Source organism: Dunckerocampus dactyliophorus, chromosome 8 (genome assembly GCF_027744805.1).
Source record: "Dunckerocampus dactyliophorus isolate RoL2022-P2 chromosome 8, RoL_Ddac_1.1, whole genome shotgun sequence".
Classification (NCBI taxonomy): Eukaryota; Metazoa; Chordata; class Actinopteri; order Syngnathiformes; family Syngnathidae; genus Dunckerocampus; species Dunckerocampus dactyliophorus.
Window position 1 is genome coordinate 30,243,035 of NC_072826.1, and position 26,276 is coordinate 30,269,310.

General features: G+C 40.3%; 2 protein-coding genes across 3 annotated transcripts; both read right to left on the bottom strand.

Annotated features, from left to right (window-relative positions):
* Nucleotides 1-492: 492 nt before the first annotated feature.
* On the bottom strand, nt 493-8,269 carry LOC129186215 (MAP kinase-activated protein kinase 2-like). Its single transcript, XM_054784244.1, has 10 exons — nt 7,771-8,269; nt 4,481-4,620; nt 4,259-4,323; nt 4,040-4,119; nt 3,845-3,971; nt 2,634-2,709; nt 2,434-2,558; nt 1,343-1,428; nt 1,184-1,264; nt 493-1,107 (listed from the first exon to the last, which is right to left on the bottom strand). The coding sequence occupies exons 1-10, from the start codon at nt 8,008-8,010 to the stop codon at nt 988-990; spliced, it is 1,140 nt and encodes a 379-aa protein (XP_054640219.1). The 5' UTR covers nt 8,011-8,269; the 3' UTR covers nt 493-987.
* Nucleotides 8,270-8,352: 83 nt separating this feature from the next.
* uroc1 (urocanate hydratase 1) lies at nt 8,353-22,877 on the bottom strand. Of its 2 annotated transcripts, XM_054784240.1 has the most exons (19): nt 22,628-22,875; nt 21,382-21,512; nt 21,111-21,204; nt 20,872-20,931; nt 19,974-20,102; nt 19,816-19,877; nt 19,657-19,723; nt 18,389-18,532; nt 18,176-18,264; nt 15,769-15,831; nt 15,445-15,624; nt 15,267-15,364; nt 15,081-15,153; nt 13,655-13,844; nt 13,488-13,586; nt 13,315-13,414; nt 10,230-10,311; nt 10,059-10,158; nt 8,353-10,000 (listed from the first exon to the last, which is right to left on the bottom strand). In XM_054784240.1, exons 1-19 carry the CDS (start codon nt 22,841-22,843, stop codon nt 9,860-9,862), a joined length of 2,118 nt encoding a protein of 705 aa, XP_054640215.1. In that variant the 5' UTR covers nt 22,844-22,875; the 3' UTR covers nt 8,353-9,859. The 2 variants fall into 2 exon arrangements, with proteins under 2 accessions (XP_054640215.1, XP_054640216.1); XM_054784241.1 differs by lacking the exons at nt 8,353-10,000; nt 10,059-10,158 and having other exon boundaries at nt 10,282-10,412; nt 22,628-22,877.
* Nucleotides 22,878-26,276: the final 3,399 nt, after the last annotated feature.

A 26,276-nucleotide genomic window follows, 5' to 3' on the forward strand; every position in this document is an offset into this window, starting at 1 on the left:
ATAGGCCATTAATTTATGAGAATAAATTTGTAAATTTACCAGGACAAAGCTGTAAATTTACAAGAAAAAAAGTCGTACCTTCACAAGAAAAAAGGTCATAAATGTACGAGAAAAAAGTTGTAAATTTACCAAAAAAATCTGTAAATTTACAAGAATAAAGTAATAAATTTACAATAAAAAAGTCATTAATTTACAAGAAAAAAGTCATACATTTAAAAGCAAAAAGCTTGTGAATTTATGAGAATAAAAAAAGGTCAGAAATGTACGAGAATAAAGCCGCAAACTTACGAGAAAATAAAGGTTGTAAGTTTACGAGAATAAAGTTGGAAATTTACGAGAAAAAAGTCATACATTTACAAGAAAAAAGGTCATGAATTTACGAGACTAAAGTCATACATTTACAAGAAAAAAGTTTGCAAATTTACGAGAAAAAAGTTGGAAATTTACAAGAGAAAAGTCGTAAATGTACAAGAAAAAGGGTTGTGAATTTACAAGAATAAAGTTGTACATTTATGAGAATAAAGAAAAAGGAAGCCTGAAAAAGAAAAAATGTGGTAAATTTACAAGAATAAAGTTGGAAATTTCTGAGAATAAAGTTGTCAATTTACGAGAAAAAAGTCGTAAATTTACAAGGACAAAGGTTGTAAATGTACAAGAAAAAAGGTTGATACCAGATTGTTTGATAGGATATGATACCTATTACTTTTTGGTATCTTTTGAGATACCGATACCTTGATGATTTTTGTTGCACCCTAATAAAGCACATGGCAAATAGTGTCCATTTAACAAGTTTAATGTGTATTTTCATGACATACTGTTTGTGTGTGAATAGAAGAAATGTGAATACATGAATAGTAAATACGACTACTACAGTAATAATAAATACCCAAAGGTGTTTTTTCATAGATTTTCTACTTAGTCTACTGTATGCCTTGAGCGAAGTGGATCTACTATTCCGATTGTACTATTCCTACTTTTGGCGTCTACTCATGTCCTCTTGCGCCTCTTGTTGAGCAGAGGGTTGTCGGAGGTGTCCAGATCTTTAATCATCATCTTCTTCTGCTTGTGGTCAACACGCATGGTGGCCAAGACGTTGGTCATTTCCCCCTGATGGAACCCACACATGCGATATCAGCTTCACCGCCTCCTCGTGGACAGAAATATGGAGACCGGAAGCGCTCACCTTGACGTCGTCCCACAGCTCTTTGTCCTCGGTTAGAACGCGCGAGGTGTGGAGGGGCGTGGGGGGGACGGCCGTGGACTGCTGTGTTGGTCGAGAATGCACACGGAAGAACGATATCACACATGGATCGGCCGATGTGACGGATCGGTGCCGACTTACGCTGATCCACGGGTGGTTCATGAAGTGACCGATGCTCATCCTTTCACTCGGCTCCGTCTTCAGCAGCTGCACTATCAGCTGCTTGGCTGCACAACACACACACACACACACATACACACACACACACAAACACACACAAACACATGAAAAAATAAAAAGTGCAAGAAACCCTTCTGACTTTGCAACGAAAAAACATATCCAATTTTATACAACAAAAGGTGGCGAGAAATACTTCAATATTGAATAAAGCAAAACATGTTCTTGATGAAAAGTCCCTCCACACTCTGTACTGTTCCTTAGTATTAGCATATCTAACATATTGTGTGGAGATATGGGTAATAATTACAAAAGTAATCTTCACTCACTCACTGTACTGCAAAAAAGATGGTGAGGATCATTCATAATGCCAACATAATAGACAACATATAAACCCTTTATTTTTAATATCACATCTTAAAATTTGCTGATTTAGTACTTTTTCAAACTGCTAGAATAATGCATAAAGTTAATAATAACTTGTTACCCAAAAACCTCATACAGTATTTCTCTATCAGAGAGGAGAAATATGATCTTAGAGGAAAATTAAACTTCAAACATTTATACGCGAGAACTACGCTGAAAACCCACAGCATTTCTGTATGTGGAATTAAATGATGGAACGGATTGAGTAAGGAAGTAAAACTAAGTACAGAGATGAGCACATTCATAAACAATACAAGCAGTTGATGTTTGCTAAATACAAGGCAGAAGAGTCTTCATCATCACAATGATGTTCTGTCATGTTTTTTTTTATTGTTATTTTTTATTATTACACTGAATATGAATACTGTAAATATATGACATGGAATGCAGGAAGTGAACTACATGTACTGTACTAGATGTAGAATAGATGGGGGGTAGGATTAAATAAGCTTTGCTTCTTCCTACTCCTTTTGGACATGTGGAAGTGTGAAAGGATGATTCATGAGATGTATTCCATTGGAACCTTCATGTTCAAATAAACTAAACCAAACCAAACCAATATAGGGGGTACATATCCACTTAGGGGGTGCCCGCTGGGGGTACAACAAGCACGCACGTCGAGCTCTGACCTTCCTCGGAAACGTCCGACCACTCAGGTTTCGGGAACTGGTACTGTCCCAGTCGGATGCGCTGCTTCATCCCGGGCGAGATGGCCTGGCCCGAGCTGGAGGAGAAAGGCGGGAATCCACACAGCCTGACGGGACAAAACGTGAAAACATGGAACCCTGGACCGCCCTGCTCTGACCAAACACACACTCGCCATACTCACAAGATGTACATGATGACGCCTAGAGACCACATGTCACATGACTTGTCGTATTTCTCCGAGCCCAGCACTTCAGGAGCTGAGTGGGGACACACACACACACACACACACATGCATGCACGCGCGCACACACACACACACACACACACACACGCACACACACTAGAGTGGAACATTCATGAGTAGACACGCCCACCAAAGAATGGACACATCATTGCCTATCATAGCTACCGCCTACACCATCCAAATATGCCCCCTAGTGGCTGAATCGCACATCATCATCCTTGCCAAATGTTTCACAACCAGCACATCTTTTAGTTTGATTGATGATGTATCAATAACAAATCGTTGCTTCAAAAATAATAATAAAAGAATTATGAATTAGAAATACATGAGATTGTTTTGTCATTGATGAGTTCAAAAGCAATATGTATCGATGACCACCAACATGGTATGGCATGTGAGATGGAAACACCCACCAACATGGTATGGCGTGTGAGATGGAAACACCCACCAACATGGTATGGCGTGTGAGATGGAAACACCCACCAACATGGTATGGCGTGTGAGATGGAAACACCCACCAACATAAGATGGCATGTGAGATGGAAACACCCACCAACATAATGTGGCATGTGAGATGGAAACACCCACCAACATAAGATGGCATGTGAGATGGAAACACCCACCAACATAATGTGGCATGGGAGATGGAAACACCCACCAACATAAGATGGCATGTGAGATGGAAACACCCACCAACATAAGATGGCATGTGAGATGGAAACACCCACCAACATAATGTGGCATGTGAGATGGAAACACCCACCAACATAATGTGGCATGTGAGATGGAAACACCCACCAACATAAGATGGCATGTGAGATGGAAACACCCACCAACATAATGTGGCATGTGAGATGGAAACACCCACCAACATAAGATGGCATGTGAGATGGAAACACCCACCAACATAATGTGGCATGGGAGATGGAAACACCCACCAACATAAGATGGCATGTGAGATGGAAACACCCACCAACATAAGATGGCATGTGAGATGGAAACACCCACCAACATAATGTGGCATGTGAGATGGAAACACCCACCAACATAATGTGGCATGTGAGATGGAAACACCCACCAACATAAGATGGCATGTGAGATGGAAACACCCACCAACATGGTATGGCGTGTGAGATGGAAACACCCACCAACATAGTATGGAGTGTAACAGGGCGTTTGGAGGGCGTTGTGCGGCGTGGTCTCCTTTGCAAAGCCAAAGTCTGTCAGTTTGAGAGCAGCGTTGCTGTCCTTGGTGCTGTAGAGCAGGTTTTCAGGCTGAAGTGACAAAGACATGGAGAGGAAATAAAAGAGTATTGATGACGTGTTGTTGCGTGCATGTCTACCTTTACATCCCTGTGGGCGATGTCCATCTGGTGAAGGTACTGGATGGCTGAGCCGATGTCACGCATGATCTCGGACGCCTCTAGGTAGTCGTGTTGCAAAGATGTAAAAAGCAAAAGTCGGTCATATGTTGGAAAGTGACCTCCCTCAGGGAACGCGGCTCTCTGGGGCCCCCTAACGGAGGTCCACTCCAGATTTTTAGAGTGAAGCGTGTGACCCACCTCTCTCTGTGAAGGCCTGGTCCCCTCTGGCCTGAATACAAGAGAACAGCTCGCCTCCCTCCATGCTGACACACACATTTAATCACACATTACTACAATCTCACTAACTGGAGCGCAAATAGAAAAACATGATTGGAAAAGTGGTGAACAAATGTAGGCAGTATGACACCCCTACAGGTATCAACACCTCCATGACCGCACCAAGAATAAATCAAACCTCACCACTCCATGACGATGAGCAGACATTTCTTCCCTTGGCGCATGTTCTCGTACAGGTTGAGGATGCGGACCACATGCGGACCCCCAGAAGCTCTCCAGTGCAGCTCCACCTCCCTCCGAGCTTTAGGGGTGTCGTTCAGTATCTGATCCAAGTGTGAAGAAGCAGAGGGGGGGGGGCACGTGGTCACAGTCATTCGGGTCAGTGGAACAATCTCCCCCCGCAGAAAATTTGTGTGTTATAGACCCTGTGTATAGCGATCACCTGTCTAACGCGGCCAGGGGCCACCCATTTTGTCTCCCTTGGTCAATATCTGAACGCATACAACGGCCAAAATGCCGACTCAAGCAGAAGCTTCATGCACGAAAAAGTTTCTTTTTTTTTAAGCAATGAAGCCTTCGTGTGTAGACTTTAATTACTGAGTCCTAGCTCAGTCACAATCATTCACAAGATCCACACAAACTGTCAGTTGTTCCACATTAAAAAAGCCGTCTTCTTTGGAGCTTGTTGCAGACAGTGACACCGTTTATTTCCTGGTGTGAGACAATGTGCACTGGTCAATACTGTAATGCCCCTTGTTGCGGGGAAGGAGAGACTCACGTCGCCGATGCACTTTAATTTATTTATTAACAGCGGTTTATTAACCTAGTAGTTCTTTACAACTTTTATCCGCAGTCCCACAGTGCCCTCTACTGGTCAACATGTAACAGTATAATTATATGTATCTGCAAACACAACAAGCTTCTAATCACAGACATGTTAATATGTGCGCGCACAAATTCAAAATGGCCGCCAACCTGTCTATAACTGCCACCTGCCTATAGCGGCCACTTTTGCCGTTTCCCTTTGGTGGCCGCTATAGACAGGTTTGACTGTATATGACTAAATCGTGCTGTTTCATGCTCCAATACATACATTAATTAGTATGTATAATCTATATGCATATTCAAGCAAAGTTATGTGTTTTGTGCCCAAATGAAGCATTTTAAGGCATAAAAATGTCATGATATGTAGTATTCTACACTGGCCACTAGGTGTCAGTCATGAGACACACAAGCACCAGACTTGATAGCAGCTTTGAATGAACTCGCAACAGGCGCAATAAAACCCCAACAGGGACACCGCTCCACCTGTAACCCATAAAACTCCAACACCACTTCCTGTCTCCTCCTGGCACTGGAACACATTTACAGCAACACACACCAGCACAAGTCTACCATGTCTACTATATTGGGTAATAGGAGTGTAAAGGTGACTATTCAAGATTTAAGATTCAAGATTCAAGAGTTTTATTGTCATATGCAAAGTAAAACTGGTGGTTCTGCTATGCAATGAAATTCCTGTTCTGTTCATTCTCCCAAAAAAAAAAGAAAACACAAGAAAATGAATAAGAACATAAGAAACATAAATACCAATAAATTAAGCAACAAGAACAGAAGAGACATTCATACAAATAAATAAATAAATAAATAAAGTGCTATGAGTGTGTGCGTGTGTGAGTGCTTCGTTGAGAAGCCTGATGGCCTGTGGGTAAAAGCTGTTTACCAGCCTTGTGGTCCTGGACTTCAAACTCCTGTAGCGTCTGCCTGACGGTAGGAGTGTGAATAATGAGTGTTGTGGATGTGTGCTGTCCTTGATGAGGTTGTGTGTTCTTCGTAGGACTCTAGTTTTATAAATGTCTTGCAGTGAGGGGAGGGCTGCCCCAACAATGTTCTGTGAGGTCTTGATCACCCGCTGGAGTGCCTTCCTATCACGTGTTGTACAGTTACCGTACCAAACAGTGATGGAGGCTGTAAGGACACTTTCCATAGTGCATCTGTAGAAGCAACTCAGGATTGTGGTGGACATGCCAAATTTCCTCAGTCTTCTCAGGAAGTACAGTCTCCTTTGGGACTTCTTCATAATTTGTTGGGTGTTGTGAGACCAGGTGAGGTCCTCGCTGATGTGTGTGCCAAGGAACTTGAAGGTTTTCACCCTCTCCACCTCAGTCTCACCAATAAACAGGGGTCTATGCGGCTCCTTTTCCCTTGTTCTTGGGTCGATGATCATCTCTTTAGTCTTATCTGTATTGAGAAGGAGATTGTTATCACGACACCAAGCTATGAGGTCCGCCACCTCTCTTCTGTATGATGTTTCAACACCACCAGTGATCAGGCCGATGACTGTAGTGTCATCCGCAAATTTAATTATGCTGGTGTTGTTCTGGGAGGCCACGCAATCGTAGGTGAAGAGCGTGTAGAGGAGCGGACTCAGCACACACCCCTGTGGGGTCCCAGTGCTCACAATTCTTGAGCTGGATGTGCGATTGTGGACTCTGACTGACTGGGGCCTGCCTGTTAGAAAGTTAAACACCCAGTTACAGAGGGAGGGTGACAGGCCAAGTGTGAGGAGCTTATTTGTGAGTTTGTGGGGGCTGACTGTATTAAAAGCAGAGCTATAGTCTATAAATAGCATTCTGACATATGTGTCCTGGCCCTGTAGGTGAGAAAGGGCTGTGTGGATGGCAGTGTTGACTGCATCGTCTATAGGGGTGTTCTCATGTCTCGAGAGCTCTATTCTTAAAAAAGCGTATTTAGAAGGTCGTTAATACTTATTACTTTCTCTTATTATGTACTATATTGAGTAATAGGAGGGTAAAGGTGACTATAGGGGTGTTACATATATCATGTCTAGAGTTCTAATGATGTTAAAATGCCTATTTATAAGGTTTTCTATGCTTTACCTAAGGAAATATTCTATTTATAAATAAGCAACCCTTCTTCATGTAAATTCAATTATGTGAAACCAATTAACCACAATAAAAAGGGATTACTCTACATTATATAAATCTATATTTTAAAAAAACATAATTAAAATTGTCTTAACTTCATAGGTTTATTTATATATTTATTGTAGAATATATATGTCTATATTGATTGTCTTTTTTTACTTAACTAAATTAAATGTTTTTGTATGATAACTTAATGGACAACATGCATTAAGAGTAGTCAGTGTACAGCTTGTCTAGCAGTATAGATTTTCTATCTGCTAAAAATGAGTCAAGGCACAGCCGTTATTGTCTAAATGTCTTGCAACACCAGTAATAAGCGATATAATAATAATAATTGTGTCTGGTCTACAGTCTGGGGCTGCATGAGTGCTGCCAGCACTGTGGGGAGCCAATTAGTGCACCTTTAGGCTAAAAAATGGACCAAAACAGTGTCCCCAAATGCTCTTTATAAATAGAAGTTAAAAGTTGACACTAGGTAACACTGCAGGCGCATTGCATGAAAGTGAAAGTGAAAGTGAAACGCACCTTTAGGGCGCACTTCTCTCCAGTCGCCTTGCAGAAACATTCCAGCACTTTGCCGTTGGTTCCCAAGCCAAGCACCTCCGAGGTGACGTCATAGTCATCTGTCACTGCGTTCTTCCTCAGCGTCACTGCCACCGAGTGAGGCGGGAGGAGGTCCCTGCTGCTGCATCCGGGCATGATGGAGCCTGTCCCGGGCTGCACCGTCATCACCTCCGCGTCGTCTTCTCGCTGATTTTCATGCATCCTTCATCCAGCGCGCACGTGGCTTTTCTAGTTCCCCGCCATAGGATCCTAGCTTACTTGGAACACCGTGCAACATATCTCACGTATGCGTTGCACAAACCCTCTCCCGCTTGCAGGCAGGGCGGAGACTTGTGATGGCACACAAACTACACGTCGACCGAACCTAAAGGTGAATTTGGCTTATGTGGGAGTTTAAAAGCCTAAACAGTGGCGCATGTTCCTCGTGACGAGGATTTGACTCTGCCTGTCGGACATCTCTCTGACGTCACACTCCCTTAAAGGACCAACAACACGTCAATACGTGATGGATGCATGACACTGAAACAAAACATGAGACACACGTCATCATACATTCTCTTTATATATGCAAACACTGGACGTACATACGGGGGTGTGGAAAAGCGGTTCTTTTTTCATGTTTGTCACACTTAAATGTTTCACATCATCAAACAAATTTAAATATCAGTCAACGACAACACAGCTCAACACTTGATGCACTTTCTAAATGAAACTTTTTATTATTATGTGGCCCCGTGTGAAAAAGTGATGTCCCCCTAAAGCTAATAAGTGGTTGGCCCCCCTTAGCAGCAACAACTGCAATCAAGCGTTTGTGATAACTTGCAATGAGTCTCTTCCAGCGCTGGGGAGGAATTTAGCACAATTGTTGTCATTCAGCCACATTGGAGGCTTTTCCTTGTCAAGGTCATACCACAGCATCTCAATAGGATTCAGGTCAGGACTTGGACTAGACCACTCCAAAGTCTTCATCCATTCAGAGGTGGACTTGCTGGTGTGTTTTGGATCATTGTCCTGCTGCAGAACCCAAGTTGCTTTCAGCTTGAGGTCACCAACATTCTCCTTCAGCACAATTCATGCTTCCATTCATCACAGCAAGTCTTCCAGGTCCTGAAGCAGACCATCACACTACCACCACCATATTTTACTGTTGCTGTGATGTTCTTTTTCTGAAATGCCAGATGTAATGGGACACAAGTTCAACTTTTGAGTATTTTCCCAAAGGTCTTGGGGGTCATCAAGATGTTTTCTGGCAAAATTGAGACGAGACTTAATGTTGTTTTTGTTCAGCAGTGGTTTTGGTCTTGGAACTCTGCCATGCAGGCCGTTTTTGTCTTTGTTATGGTGGAGTCAAGAACACTGACCTTAATGAGGCAAGTGAGGCCTGCACTTCTTTGGATGTTGTTGTGGGGTCTTTTGTGACCTCTCACATGAGTCGTCGTTGCGCTCTTGGGGTCATTTTGGTTGGCTGGGAAGGTTCACCACTGTTCCATGTTTTAGCCATTTGTGGATAATGGCTCTCACTGTGGTTGGCTGGAGTCCCAAAGCTTTAGAAATGGCTTTAGAACCTTTTCCACACTGATAGATCTCAATTCATCTCAGTCATGTTTTAACAGGGGGGTGGCAATCGCTTTTTCACACAGGGCCATGTAGCTTTGGATTGTTTTTATCCCTTAATAATAAAAAGTTTCATTTAAAAAGTGCATAAAGTGTTGAGTTGTGTTGTCATTGACTAATATTTACATTTGTTTGATGATCTGAAACATTTAAATGTGACAAACATGCACAAAAATAAGAAATCAGGAAGGGGGCAAACACTTTTTCCCACCACTGTAAGTGCAGGGAATGAAACATTGGACATGTTGTAGGCTACATGATAGTGCAGGATATCGGTATGACATGTACCGTAAGCTAGCACATCTTTTGACCACACCCCATAGGAGGCACCATAAACATCATCTTTAATAGTCATGGATTATTTAGGTGCGAGACAGGGACTCGATATGAATATGATATGAAAAACACCTCTCCGTTTAGCATTCGCTAACGTGAGCTAGCCCTGCAGGGCACTGTCCAGGACGTGCTCATCCTGCACAGGGAAAGGCATGGTGACCCGCAACTTTCCGTCCTCCTGCATGGTGCGCTGGATGGTCTGGTAGGCGTTGGCGTTTCCGCACCAGCAGCGCCGAGCCACCTGCCGCACACAGACATGAGCGTCAGACGGCCACCGCCGCGTTTCTCCTTCCTCTTACCCCATTGGAGACGTCCCAGCTGAGCATCAGGGAGGCTCGCTTTGCCGCCTCCTCGGAGCCGTCCAACAGCAGGCCGAATCCTCCGTTCATCACCTCGCCCCTGCGGATGGAGCATCAGGTCACGCCACAGCAGCGGTCGGGTGTGGGATGCTGACGGATGCCTGGCCTTACCAGCCGACGCCTCCGCCGTTGTGCAGGGCCACCCAGGTGGCGCCCCTGAACGCATCACCCACAAAGTTCTGAACCGCCATATCTGGAAAACATCGATATCTGATATCGACATTCAGCTACACCAGGGGGGTCCAACGTGTGGCCCGGGGGCCATTTGCACCCCTCGGCTGTTTTTTTATTGGCCTGCAGCAAATTCGAAACACATTATTTAACAAGAAGAGTAAAAAAAAAAAGACAATATTGAAAATTCAGCAGTAATTTTACAATAATAAAGTAAAAAAAAAAAACTACAATAAAACGTAATCTACCAAGAAAAAGGTTGCAATCTCCCAAGAATAATGTCATTTTAATAATGTTGAAATATTCAAGTAATATGAGAAAAAAAATAATGTCCATTGAAATATTAAAGAAAAAATATGGAAATATGTTTGTTAAAAGTCGGAATACAGTAGTACCTCGCATAAATAAACCTCCTTTTATGTAAATTCCACTGAACATAAAGAATTTATGTAAAGTTTTTGCTTCGTATTACAGAAGAAATTCCATATAACATAAAGCGTCAAGTCAGTGCAAGTTTTTTTTTTTTAATCAACTTTATTAATGCCTCAAGTCATGCAAGTTCAGACTAACACTTGGTGACGCCTTCTGACGCAGCACGCTCTCATTGGCTGATTTTCGGGGCACCGCCTCTGCTCTCATCTCATTGGCTGATTATCGGGGCACCGCCTACGCTCTCATCTCATTGGCTGAGTTATACAGCGCGTACGTGAGTTTGTGTGAGAGACAGGCTTCTCCCTTCAACCTCCTTCCTCTTCGTAGTCGCCCTGAAACTTATTAACAAATTAAAATGTTGCACACAGCATTATCGTGTAGCGCGTGTGCGTTTGTCTGAGACCAGCTGACTCTTAGACTCTTTGAGTCGCCTTTCGACTCAGGCTAGTCCTCCTCCTCCTTCCTGCCTCCACTTGCGCTCCTGATCAAGACATCTCCTGAACGGTAGGATTGTTTTTGTTTTTCAGTTTTATTCACTTACAGTAATCTTATTTATTACCTTATTTTATATTGGAATGTTACTCTACTATGTTTATGCTAACGTTTTCTTATATTTTCCCACCATATTTGGTGGACTTTGAATATTTTGAAGGGCCAAAGGGGTGAGTTTGGGAAGATCTTGGAACGGATTAGGCTATTTACATGTATTTTACACTTCGTATAACATAAAATCCCTATAACATAAAGGTTCTCGGAACGGATTATTTACGTTGTAGGGGCGTCTACTGTATTATGAAAAACAACAAAAATATAATAAAAATAAAACAATGTCAGAGTTGAAATATTAAAGAAAAAATATGTATGTTTTTTAAAAAAAAGTTGTAATATAAAAAAACAGCAGAAAAAAAAGCTATAATTTTACAACAATAAAGTCAAAAATTAAGAACGAAAAAGTCCTATTCTAACAAGAGAAAAAGTTGCAATTTTAAGATTATAAATTTTTAATATTATGACAAAAAATAATGTCAGAGTTGAAATATGTATGAAAAAATATGTATAGGTTTTTTTTAAGTTGTAATATGATGAGAAACAAACAAAAAATGAATAAAGTTGTAATTTTTGGAAAATTACATTATGGAAAAGTTATAATGTTATGAGAATAAAGTCAAAATATTATGGCAATAAAGTCATAATTAGGAGAAGAACATTTACGAAAAGAAAACGGAAATAAATGGAGAAAAAAAACAGTAAAAAAAAAAGTTGTAATTTTAATGACAAAAAAGTCCAAATATGAAGAGAAAAAAGTCCTATTCTAACAAGAGAAAAAGTTTGTAATATTATAGGACAAATAATGAGTTGAAATGTTAAAGAAAAAATATGTATATGTTTTATAAAAAGTGATAATATTATGAGAAACAAACAAAAAATTAATAAATGAGTCAAAATTAGTTTGGGGGGAAAAAGTTAGATTACAAGAGTCAAAATATTATGGCAATGAATGATGATTTTATGGTAATAAAATCATAATATTATGGGAATAAATCATAATATTATGACAATAAAGTGATAATTTGATGGTAAAAAATCATAATATTATGGGAGTAAAATCATAATATTGTGGCAAAAAAGTGATAATTTTATGGTAATAAAATCATAATATTATGGGAATAAAATCATATTATGATGGCAATAAAGTGATAATTCGATGGTCATAAAATCATAATATTATGGGAATAAAATCATAATATTGTGGCAAAGAAGTGATCATTTTATGGTAATAAAATCATAATATTATGGGAATAAAATCCTAATATTATGGCAATAAAGTGGTAATATTATGGTAATAAAGTGCTAATATCATGAGAATAAAGTCATAATATTATGGGAATAAAGTTGTGATATCATGGGAATAAAATCATAATATTATGGGAATAAAGTGATAATATCATGAGAATAAAGTCATAATATTATGGGAATAAAGTCATGATATCATGGGAATAAAATCATAATATTATGGGAATAAAGTGATAATATTATGGGAATAAAGTGATAATATTATGGGAATAAAATCATAATATTAAGGGAATAAAATCATAATACTATGGCAATAAAGTGATAATATTATGGTAATAAAGTGCTAATATCATGAGAATAACGTCATAATATTATGGGAATAAAGTCGTGATATCATGGGAATAAAATCATAATATTATGGGAATAAAGTGCTAATATCATAAGAATAAAGTCATAATATTATGGGAATAAAGTGATAATATTATGGGAATACTATGGCAATAAAGTGATAATATTTGGAATGAAGTGATAATTATTACAACAAGAAAATGTATGAAGATTATTTCAGAGGAAAGTTAAAATATTTTGAAAATAAAAAAACAGCAAAAATGTGACAAAAAGAGGAAAGAGTGAAGTTGATATGAATAATCTGTTTTTTCAGCTCGTGTATACGACAAAGCTGAGATGAAATCTATAAACTTCTTAGCATATTTACAAAATATCAAAGTGGCAAAGCTGCATCCTCTGTGGAGGGATAAAGTTAGGGCACCCCCGGTGAGGAGGTGAAAGGCGTGCGCACCTGCACAGAAGGCAGATCCGTCGTACACGTTGGACGTCTCTCTGAAGGGGCTGTCGGTGCCGCTGACGTCATGGTGGTCTCTGCTGATCACCACGGGAGCCTGACGCACACGAGTGACGTGAGAAAGCGGCGTGGCGCGTACACGCGTGACGGTGAGCGAGGACGTTTCTTACAGAAACTCGTCCATCAGCAACGGCTTGGTTGATGGCCAAAGCGATGGCGACTCTTCCTTTCTGGTCCGAGTAGAGAATTCTGGCCTGGGATCCCACAACCTGCAGCAGGTGCACACACAAGTTGATGAGCGTCATAGCGAGCCACGTAGCGTACGGTACGTGCAGACCATTTGGTGCTTCCCAGCCTCCCTGATCCAGAGGATGTTATCGTCGTACTGCTGTCTGATGCCGTCTGCCACGTTGGCGCTGATGTCCTCCAGGACCGAGGCGGCGAGGTCATCGGTTAGGGCGAGATCCCGGGGGTCGCCGGATGTGCACACCCAGCGAAATGGGCCGAAGCCCAAAGAGAAAATGTCCCTGCACACCGGAGAAAACTTCACTTCACCGATTATTCACTGACCTCGTCAGCCACATTTTCTTGTGAATGCAGCAAAAATGTCATAAAAAGTCATGAATGTTATTATTAGGCGTGCACGATAATTACGGGGCGATATCAGGGAATTATGACATCATACAAATAAATCCAATATCATTAAAAAAGCTCCAATAAACAATCATTTAAAAAAATGCTTATTTAAAAAAAATATATAAAAAAAGATTTACAAACAAAATTGCTTATAGCAAAATTATATTTAAAAAAATACTGCTTTTGTTTACAAAAATATTCATAGCAAAATTCTAAAAAAAATACTGCTTTTGTTTACAAAAATATTTATAGCAAAATTATTTTAAAAAAAATACAGCCTTTGTTGACAAACTAAAATGTGGGTGAGCAAATCAAGCGCTCCTTTTTTCCCCTGCCTGTGACGTTAATGTATTTGGAAAAAATAAATTGCAAACAAAAATAATGTATTTTAAATTGAAAAAGATTTTCAAACAAAATTATTCATAGCAAAATTATTTGTGAAAAATACAGCTTTTGTTTCCAAATTTAAAAACGTCATGGAATTAAACATTTTGTTTGTAGTTTCAGAAGCACACTTTTTGGTAAAAAAAAAAAATGCAACCAAAAATAATAGACTTGAAATTTAAAAAAAAGATTTGCAAACAAATTATTTATACCAAAATTATATTAAAAAAAATACTGCTTTTGTTCTATGAAACTTGTTCTATTGGCATTTTCTCCCTCAATAATAAAAAGTTTCATTAAAAAGTGCATAAAGTGTTGAGTTGTGTTGTCATTGACTAATATTTACATTTGTTGGATGATCTGAAACATTTAAGTGTGACAAACAAGAAAAAAAAAAGAAATCAGGAAGGAGGCAACCACTTTTTCCCACCACCGTACGTATACTGTGCATGTTATCAGGGGTGCACAAGAATTATCGGACTGATATGAGGGAATTATGACATACCGATACCGATGTCATTACGACAAATCAAGTAATGTTAAAAATAGCTCCCATAAGCGATCATTTAAAAAAACGCTCCAATGAGGCGAGATTGCCCGTACTGTGCAGGTGAGCAAATCTCAGTTTTCCTCCTGCCTGTGACGTTAACAAAAAAAAAAAGGATTTGCCAACAAAATGTGCTGTATCACCAAGGTGCGTGCATGCACCAGGTAGGACCCCATGTGGTGTGGAAGCAGCTCACCCCATGATGTGCTGGACGTAGGACGGGTAGCGGAATTCTGTGGCTCCTCCTCCAACCTTTTCTACCTGAGCACCTGTGAAGAACAAGAGCCAAGCCACGTAACGTAGAGAGAGCTACAGTGTGTTCCTTATGAAGCACGACAGAGCTGATTGATGGCGTTCATGATGAGGTGCTCGTGTCGGGTACCGGCTCTTTGTGCTTCCAGTAGAAAGGCGTTTCCATAGTCCCAAAAGAACATGCCGGCATCCGACAGCTTGTTGATGGCGTTCACGTGTCTTCGCAGGCTGTGGGAGGGAGCGCGAGTGCGCGTGCGTTAGCCTCACAGGAAGCATGTTGCCATACGAGCCAAGCATTATTGACCCACCTTTCCTGGACCATGCGGCGGAACAGGCCGGGATCCGTGGACATGAGCCGGTTGGCCTGGCGGAAGCTGAGCTGCGCTGGGTAGTAGCCGCCGTTGAAGGGGTTGTGAAGGGAGGTCTGGTCTGAGCCCAGATCCACCAGGAGTTCACCCGTCCTCTGGTACTCCACAAGCAGACGCTCCCTGATTCAGTGACAACAACTCCTGTTTTTCAAATACATGCTTGCTGAGCCATAACGTAACCCGTGTAGGGAGACGCACAGCACCAAGAGACTTACACGCCTGCCACACATTGTACTCCATTACACGTATGCCGAACGCACTCACCACAGGTCCACAATGTTGCCATGGTAACCCAAACTGAGGGGAGCCTTTGAGCTTCGAGATTCCCTGAAAGACACCAAAGCAGTCAAAATTGAGCATTATTGCCTCTGGGGTGGGGCGCTGCCTTATTTTCAAATGCAAATGTGGACAAGTACGCTCAGGGGTTTCTTGGTCACTGCGCTCCCAACTCCCTTGACATCACGGAGCAGCTTCCTCCCTTCTCATTGCGGGCATCCTTACCACAACAATTGATTGTTATCTCGTACGGTAATCCCTCGCCACTTCGCCTCGCCCACTTCGCTCAATGAAGCTTCATCAAGCACAAAAATGTCTAAATGAAGTAGAAGACGCATTGAAAGATGTTGCGATGATATGTAGTATCCTACACTGGCCACTAGGCCTCAATCATCCTAGAGTCCTACGAAGAACACACAACCTCATCAAGGACAGCACACATCCACAACACTCATTATTCACACTCCTACCGTCAGGCAGACGCTACAGGAGTTTGAAGTCCAGGACCACAAGGCTGGCAAACAGCTTTTACCCACAGGCCATCAGGCTTCTCAACGAAGCACTCACACACGCCGCACGCAACACACGCACACACTCATAGCACGTTATTTATTTATTTATTTATTTGTATATTTATCTGCATTAACGTCTCTTCTGTTGTTGTTGCTTAATTTATTGGTATTTATGTTTCTTATGTTCTTATTCTTTTTCTTGTTTTCTTTGTTTTTTTGGGAAAATGAACAGAACAAGAATTTCATTGCATAGCAGAACTACCTGTTTTACCATGCACATGACAATAAAACTCTTGAATCTTGAATCATGAGACACACAAGCACCAGACCTGAGGGCTTTTATTGCATCTTACAATCATCTAACAACAGCCACGAGAATCCCCAACACGGGCTACGCTGTTGCAGCCGTAACCCACGCCCACATAAAACTCAACTAACTCTCAACCCCCAACGGCACTTCCTGTCTGCCCCCCACACTCCGCTCCCCTAGCACCGGAACACATTTACAGCAACACACACGAGCACGAGTCTTATTTATGTCTTAAATGTCTTATTTTCTCTTATTATGTCTACTATATTGTGAAACAGGAGTGTAAAGGTGAGTATATGGGTGTTCTTTCATGTCTGGAGGGCTCTAATAATGCTAAAAAAAAGTGTATTTAGAAGGTGGTAAACAGGTTTTCTATGTCTTATTTTCTCTTATGTCTACTATATTGGGTAATAGGAGTGTAAAGGAGACTATAGGGTTGTTATTTCATGTCTAGAGGGCTCTAATAATGCTAAAAAAGTGCATTTAGAATGTGGTAAACAGCTTTTTTTCATGCTCTACCAACCAAATTATTCAATTTCTAAAGAAGGAATCCTACTTGGCGGAAATTCACTTATCACATTTGGGTCTGGGAAGAGTTAACTGGCAGAAAGGAGGGTTTACTGGATTTCTTCATTTCTGAATGATCACACCATTAGCCGTGTCTTTCTCACCAAGCTTCATCTGAGTCCATTCCAGTCTAGTACAATCTGGTCCCCGAGGTTCTTTGACAGCTCTTTGGTCTTGCCCAGGGCGGTGGAGAGGTTGGAATGGACAGGTGTTTGTTTTACTGTCTTAAAGGGACTTGCTATCTTGTTCGTAGGGGATCGAGGGGATACTTTTTTCACTTTGTCAAATAGAAATTAATTCATGAAGACAAATTAATTCATAATATTTGTATTATTTATTTCTAATCCAAATCTAAATGAATAATAATATAAATAAATAATAATCTAAAATAATGTAAATATTTAATTATTATTAGTGATATATACTTATTGTATTATTTTATATAATATAGAAAAAGCTTATGCTTTTTAAAAGTTTTTTTCTAATTATTATTAAATCTATTATAAAATCTGAATTATTTATTTGTGTTTTTAATTTGACAAAATTAATTAATATTAAATAATATACAAATATATATAATAGTTAAAAATATTTAACATAAATAATAACAAAATCTAGTATTTTTAATCAATTAATAAATTATCTTATGTAGAATTAAAATAAGTATTTTTACATTATTTTATATGAATTGAGTTTGGTAAATGAACAATAAAATTAAATAATTAAAATTTCATAATAAATAACTGAATAATAACTTTAAAAAAAAATTAAAAACAGTGTACGCTTTTTTTCTGGATTCCTTTTGCATTCTTTGTGTCTCTGTTGCAATAAAACTACCATCAACGTTAAAATGTGGAACTGCTGATGTAAGGAGGCAAACTTACGTGATGAAAATAAAATGAAATATGAGATACGATGGAGCAGCCGAGTAAGACAGAGACATAAGACATAAGACGTAAGACATAAGACGCCACGGTAAGACGGAAGGACGACTAGTGTTTGTTACCTGATGCGTTTAATGCAGTGATCCATATCGCTGGTCACCTCCATCAGCCAACCCTGCTCGTGTCGCTTTCTCAGAGGAGCCTCGTCCACCTAACACACACACGCACACACACACACACACACACCCACACACACACTCACGCACACACACACACACACACACACTTTTGACCCTGGTGGCTTCGACGCGCCACCCAAGAGGACACCTACTCACCTCCGCAATCACGCCTATGCAACCGGCGATGACGGCGGCTTTAGCCTGAGCGCCACTCATGCCCCCCAGGCCGGAGGTGACAAAGACCCGCCCCCTCAGGTCACCGGAGCCCAGGTACCTCCGACCAGCGTTCAGCACCGTCAGCTGCACGGGAAATGAGAGCAGAAACCAAACACGCAGCTCGTTTAACCCCAACACGCTGGCGCCATTGCAGGTTTAGACCACACATTTAAACCTGCTCTACGGCACCGTAAACAACATTCTTCTTTCCAGTCTCATGACGGTGTTATTTTATTTGTTGAAATGCAAATTAACAACATTTCGTTTCATTTCTGCAGATGATTTTGATTTTATGTCGCTCGCGTGAAAAAAGGAATTTTTTAAAATGGTTATTAACATTTTACAATATTTTTTCATGTACTCTTGACTTCATCGCGGAGTTTATTTAAAATGAACACAAAGCCAATTCAATTCTATATATATGTATATATATATTAAATATGATATAATATAGTCATATAGCCAATGCAATATATGATTAAAGTATGAAATCACATTTTTTAAATGCTTCAAAAATGTGGAATAATTAAATAATTCTTTAAAATAATATTTAAACTTAAATATAAGAATAAATGATCTTAAAATCTTTTTTTTATTGCATGGAACCTATTATTTATTTGACTGTTTATTTACACTCTATATAATTATTTCTGAAGTCAATTTTATGAATTTACTTTTACATTTTGATTAATATGAATACTGTTTAGTTCATATTTTATTATTAATATTTTATTATTGTTATATCATTTTTTATGATTGTTAGCATTTAAAAATATTTTTTTCACCTAAAATGAACACAAAGCCAATTCAATTATATAGAGAAACACATATTTATATATATTTTTAAAATCATATAATTTTGCAGCTAATGAAATATATGATTTAAGTTTTAAATGCTTAAAAATGTGAAATAATTCGAAAAATCTTACATATAATATTTACACTTAAATATGACCTCAAATTATCTTAAATATTAAAAAAAAAATATACACTGAACCTATGATTTATTGGAATATTTATTGATTTATGCATTGATTTATTTAAGGGCAGGATGAATGTGAATGTGATGATACGGTAAATACATTGGTGTAAATTGACTATAATTGAATAACGTTGAATGAATATTTTCCAATATGCATAAAGTGCTATGAACATGATGATGAATATGATGATGCTGATGAGACTGATGGTGCAGTCGTGTAGTCTACCATAGTGCCATGAACGATCCCTTGAGGTCCAATGTAGCAGTAGCTGCCCGCCGTCATTTGGCCGTACCTGGAATAGATTTATTACACTTATTGATTGATTGATTAATTGATGTGAATACTTGTCCAGATGAAGTAGTGTATAACCAATAGTGTACTTGCATTGACACGCCCAGAGCAAACATGCGCTCATATTGCTCCCTGGAGGAGTAGTTGGGAATAACCTGCAGGGAGGAAGCCGAGCAAGGAGCGGTCACGTGACCTTAATATGCCCAGGAGAGGCTAGGACCCAGAAGGTACGGAAGCGCGGCATCAGTTACCATGCCGTTGGTGACGATGGCGCGAGGCGAGGAAGGCAGGCTGGGGAAGAGACCCATGGGGTGCCCGCTGTACATGACCAGCGTCTGATCCTCCGTCATCTCGCTCAGGTAACGCATCACCAGGAGGAACTGCACACACGCGCACACACACACACGCACACACACACACACACACACACACACACATCTACACGTCACACACACCCTACGCTGGCTGGACGCTTCATTAGGTACACCTGCACCACCACATTTATTTTCCCAACATTTCAACTTTATTCCACTAAGATGCCAACTTTTTTCTCCTAATTTTGTGACTTCATCCTCCTAATATCAGAACTTTTCCCCAACCTAATTTTCCAGCTTCTTCTTTTGCAGCTTCATTCTGAAGCACAACCTGAGAAAATTACATTTCTTTCTTTCATAGTTCGACTCTATGTTGCTAAAAATAGCACGTTTTCTCTTCAGAACACGACTTTACTCTCGCAAAATGACGACTTTTTCCCCGTAAGATTCTTCCAATATTATGACTTCATTCTCCTAATATTTCAAGTTTATTCACGTAAAATGATGACTTTTTTCCCGTAAGATTTCTTCTCCTAATAACATGACTTTATTCTGCTAATAAGATAACTTCTTCACCACCTAACTCTCCAAAATTTGCATCTTCATTCTTTTGTTTTTGTTTCTCATGATATTACAATTTGAGAAAATAACATTTTTTTCTTGAATATTTCAACAAAATGTTGCTAAAAATGACATGTTTTTCCTGTCATGTTATGACTTTATTCTTCAACTTTGTTCCTGCAAATAAGAGCTGTGAGCGTCCAATAAAATGCATTGGAGGCTGATCAGCTCTTGCGTGGAGGTGTACATCGGCAACATCAAAGAAAGGTGTTACCTGGGCCCAGTTGCTGAACACCTGCCCATTTCCTCCATAGGTCACCAGCTCCTGGGGGAACTAACACACACACACCAAGGCCAGTTAGTCTCACTGTATATACCCTGTACTTACATAGTACATACAGTATATTGAGTGTAGATGGTGTACTGTATGTACAGCATGTACTGTAGTGTACATAGTATACGTAGTATATACTGTACAGTAGTATATTTAGTGTAGAGGTGATCCAAGCTGACCTGGGCCACGGCCGGGTCCAGGTTGTTCATGATCATGAGCATGATGGAGGCGGCTTGGCGTGTGCGGCACGGGTACTCGTGTAGGGGGTACGCTCTGAGCAAGAAGGTGCAGATGGACAAAATATTAGGAACAGCCTCACTCTGTGATAGCTGGTATTTCCGGAAGCGGCGGTATAACAGAACCTCCCTGAGGTCGTACCATTTGGAAGCCAACCCACAGTTTTTGAAGAACAAAAAGAAAGAAAGAAAAAGGCTAAACCAGCGTACTCACCTCATGCGTAGCGTAGGACTGAAGCGGTACATGTAGATGTGCCCGTACTGACGCAGTTCTTCAGCAAATTCTGGCGCCAGAGTGGCATGATGGGCCGGGGGGAAGTAGCGGAGGGCGTTTCTTATTGCCAGCTACAGAAAAGGCGTGAAAAAAGACATATGCAGTGCAGTGCTCCCTCGCTCGTCGTGGTTCACCTTTCACACATTTTTCTTTGGTGCAATTTTAGTTTTTTTACTGTTACAGGCCGAGCCTGGCCCTTTAAGAAGAATTACATTGTGGGAAGTTGAGTGTCCCTCTCTTCCCTCTTTTGTCTGTCTGCACCGGCCATTGTCTTCTGCACCCTGATTGGCCGTGGACCATCGTCAATCAATCAATCAATCAATCAATCAATCAATCAATCAATCAATCAATCAATCTCCCTCGTGCCGTCTCCTGTTGTGGTCATGGCTAGCAAACTACTAGCCTACAGAGGAAACTCATTTCAGCCGCTTGTATCCGCAATCTCGTTCTTTGGGTCACGGCCCAAAGCTCATGACCATAGGTGAGGGTGGGAACATAGATGGGGGGGGGTAAATTGAGCTCTCTCTTCACCACGACGGTCCGGTACAGTGATAGACTTTCCCAGGGAGGCTGAGGAGTGTGCCCCCCCCCCCCTTTGCCACTGGGGAGCATTCAGACTACCCCACATACCACAAGTGTCCACGCTCCTGTCCTGGGACTCTGCTTCCTGTATGGAAGGTATGTCAGTGGGACTGAGAAGTTAATGATACATGTAAGGACAGTATAGTTTGTGTTATTGTTCCTTTACTTTGATATTTGGGGATATTTAGAATTTGGTTCCCGCCCAACAAGCTATGTCATGTTTGTATTTCCGTGAGGATGACCAAAAGTGTGTATGGGTGGATGTTTGCCAGCCCCAAGTCTCTCCTTGAATGATTGACTAAAGATGTTGGGAGGGATGGAAGGACTTTAGAGAAAAATCAATACTTCAGTGCAGCAGTGAAGTTGCAACACGTACAACAATCAGAAGCTGCTTATGATTGTCAGATAATTCATAGAGTTTACAGTGTTCCCTCGCGCTGCCGCGCACTTTTTCTAGCGCTTTTTTTATTATTACAGCGTATTTTGAGAACCTGTCCCTCACGATAAAATAAGAAACGTTCCTAAATGCTTATGTTTTCCATGAACGGTGAACATCACGGTTGCATCTGAGCTTTTGTGGCGTTTTCATCTCAGGTCTACTCACCCGCTCCTCTTGGGTTGTGAGGTTTGGCGTGCGAACGGGCGCGTGGGGCACGCTGGGGTCTCGTGCTCGGCTCGGGGGCAAAGGGTCCAGCGGTAAACCGCCGCAGATCTCCTTCAGGGTGGACATGGTAGTATCTGCTCTGCAGCTGCAGGTCACGTAGAAAGACCCTCGCAGGAGTGCTGTGACGCATTTAAGGCCGCTTGACCGGGTGCTCATCTTTGCCCCCTCTGGGAATCCACCAATGACAGGACAGCTAGTTTGGTAATTATTGATTGCAGAGTTTGAAGTGGCTCAGTGGACAAAACCTTTGGACAAGGGAACAAATATGCATCATTCATAAAGTTATGGACAACATCACGTCACCCCAAAGCCACCTCCAAGGAAAGACCAGTGTGGGTGTATCAGGGACACACTATTTTTGAAATACATTTCACCAGCTATGAATAGTAGAATATTCATTAACAACCACCAGGTTCATTTTGGTATCTTAAAAAGCATAGAAAGTACAAGTGATCCCTCACAATTTCGCGGTTCCATTATCGCTCCCTCGCTATATCATATATAAATAAATGAATGAAAACATAAATGATGGCTGTTTGGTGGTAGACTACGGTCTACTGTTAGTCCAAACATACAGAAATTACAAGTGACACGTAGTATTGCGGTCACCAGAAGCGTTGCGGCACATGACCCAAACTGTATCTTTACTGTGTTGCTCAATACTGACACCTGCTGGATCTGAAAGGATGCGCATCGCTGAATGGTACATGCTGCTCCCTATCAAGCGAGAAGGTGTAGCTTCGATTCCAAACTTGGAACAGGAGGTTCACAATGGGGGATTTTCGTAAATTTAAGAAAAAAAAGTCGTAAATTTGTCGGCCGATGGGAGTGTTTACTTATAGGACAAGCAGTACATCCAAGTGAAAGAATCCCATGTATGTCTAATCAGTGGATTTCCTTTCCAGTACCAGTAGTCGAAGAGATGTGTTTCCAGCAACGCTAGCTTGGACCGGATGTTAGCATTTTAGTTTCAAAAGACGAGCCGAATAACCATCACGGAATTGAAAACTTGCTCCGTTAGGTACAGTATCACTTTATACCTCTACAACTGTGCAACAAAGTATGGAAATTAAATGATGCATTTACGCTCGATTTGGAGGCAAGCTAAGCTACGAGGGCACATTGAATTAATTATATACGTACTTAGGTTAATCATTTAAAATTATTTTAAAAAAAATTATTTTGATGATTTATTTAACCCGTACCAGACGTTGGGTGAATTTGCATAATATTTTTATTTATATATTTTTTATTATTTTACCCAGTATCGGATAGAAAACGAAATCGGTGGTATCGCACATCACTACTTTGCACCGGGATGACAGAAGTCAGACTCGCTTCCTCATAAACAGTTGACTGACTGTGTCAAGTGACATTTTGTTAAAGCGAAACGCGCACCGACACAGGGTTTTTGCTTCATGAGCGCAACACAGGCGCCGGACCCATCACTACTAATAAAACATTGAGACATTGGCTTACATGACATTACCGCGTTCGGCTTCTTAAATTTAGAAGAAAAACAAGCCTAACTGGTTAGCTGGCTAGCTAGCAGCCGCCTTGAGTCCCTGCAGCGTCAGAGTTGCAGTGTAAACCATGAATAGGAGTGTACAGGTGACTATAGGGTGTTATTTCATGCTAACAGGGCTCTACTAATGTTAAAAACTATATTTAGAAAGTCATAAACAGGTTTTCTATGTTATAACTACAAAACATTGCATTTATTAACATTGAATCCTGTATTTGTTCAGGTCTGTAAGCAATTAACCGGCATTAACGAGGGACATGTACTGCACAGTGAATGAATAAAAAAAAGGGAGGGGGCAACTTACCCCTACAATGACTTACCTGAAAAAATGACAGTGTTTTGTCGAAACACAATGCATCGTATACTGACTGGCACTTAGGACAAAGTGGGCGCCACCCCCTCATCATTCAGGGACTAATAGCTTGCTTGCTCCTTCCGCTTGGTCCCACTCGGACATTCCTACCCTGCTGGACTTGGGTGGGATTCTTTGCACAAAGTTGCCCCGCTTGTTTAGTACTTGCAAGAAGTGAAATACATGACACCTTCTATTCTGCTGTATTACTGCAGTCTCTGGGATTTGTGGACTATTTCCAGTCTTATTTGGAGTCATTCTGATGATATATTTTTGCGAGAGTAGAGCATGCAGGACATGACACGTCTTCGTTACGCACACAAACGTAGTCACGCATGCTGTGGCGCTGACTTCTGGATTGTTTTCAGTCTTTGTGTAGGATTTCATTCAAGAATCTGCAAGGATATGAAGAGAAATGTGTCTTTTAATCCAATCATCATCATCATCAACTTTATTTCAGTGTTACTTGTATTTCGTGGTCCATAGAACATTCAAAAGACAAACACATCACCAACAAGACACAATAAAAGATGGCTATCCCTTGCTATATACAGTAGGTTAAGGCGCCAGTGTTTCCACAAACTAGAAAAGAACCTGACCGAGCTTTGTACTTGTACAGCGTTGGTCAGATCAAACAAAAAATGGTTTTGAAATAACTTAAAAAAAAAAAAAAAACATTTGCAAACCAAATTATTTATACCAAAATTCTATTTTCAAAAAACTGTTTACAAATCAAGGGCCGCACGGTGGCCCAACACAGGAACAGCCTGGAGATCGGGAAGACGTGGGTTCGATTCTCCCCTGGGCATTTCTGTGTGGAGTGTACATGTTCTCCCCGTGTGTGTGGGTTTTCTCCGGGTACTCCGCTTTCCTCCCACATTCCAAAAACATGCAGGTTAGCTTCATTGGAGACTCTAAATTGTCCATAGGTATGAATGTGAGTGTGAATGGTTGTTTGTCTATATGTGCCCTGCCATTGGCTGGCGACCAGTCCAGGGTGTCACCCGAAGTCAGCTGGGATAGGCTCCAGCATGCCCCCGCGACCCTAATGAGGAAGAAGCGGTATAGAAAATGGATGAATGGATGTTTACAAATCAAAAGGTTGTTCCAAGAAGATGCAACAAAATGTATTCGTTTATGAGAATGTTGAGTATTTTTTTTTAAATCCGTATTAGAAATGTTTTTTGGTATAAATAATTTAGTTTGTAAATCTTTTTTGTTTTACATTTCAATTCCATTATTTTTATTTGCAATTTGTTTTAATTCAAAAAGACTACAACAAAATGTATTAGTTTCATGAGAATTTTTTTTGTAAACAAAAGGTAGTACTGTATTTGAAAAATATTTTGGTATGATTTGATAGAAAATATTTTGTGCAATGTAATTTATAATGTAATTATTGTTTTATTTGTAAACAAAAGCAGTATTTTATATATATATATTTATATATACACACACATATATACATACTGTATATACATACACATATATATACACACACATATATATATATAATATATACATATACAGTGTGTGTGTATATATATATACATATATATATATATATATATAGTAATTTTGTTTGCAATTTGTTTTTCAATTTCAACATTATTTTTGGTTGCAAATCTTTTTTTTTAATTGAAAAAGATTTCTAACATTTCTAAGTTTCATGAGAACATTTTTGTTAAGTATTTTAAAAAATAAGTTTGGGA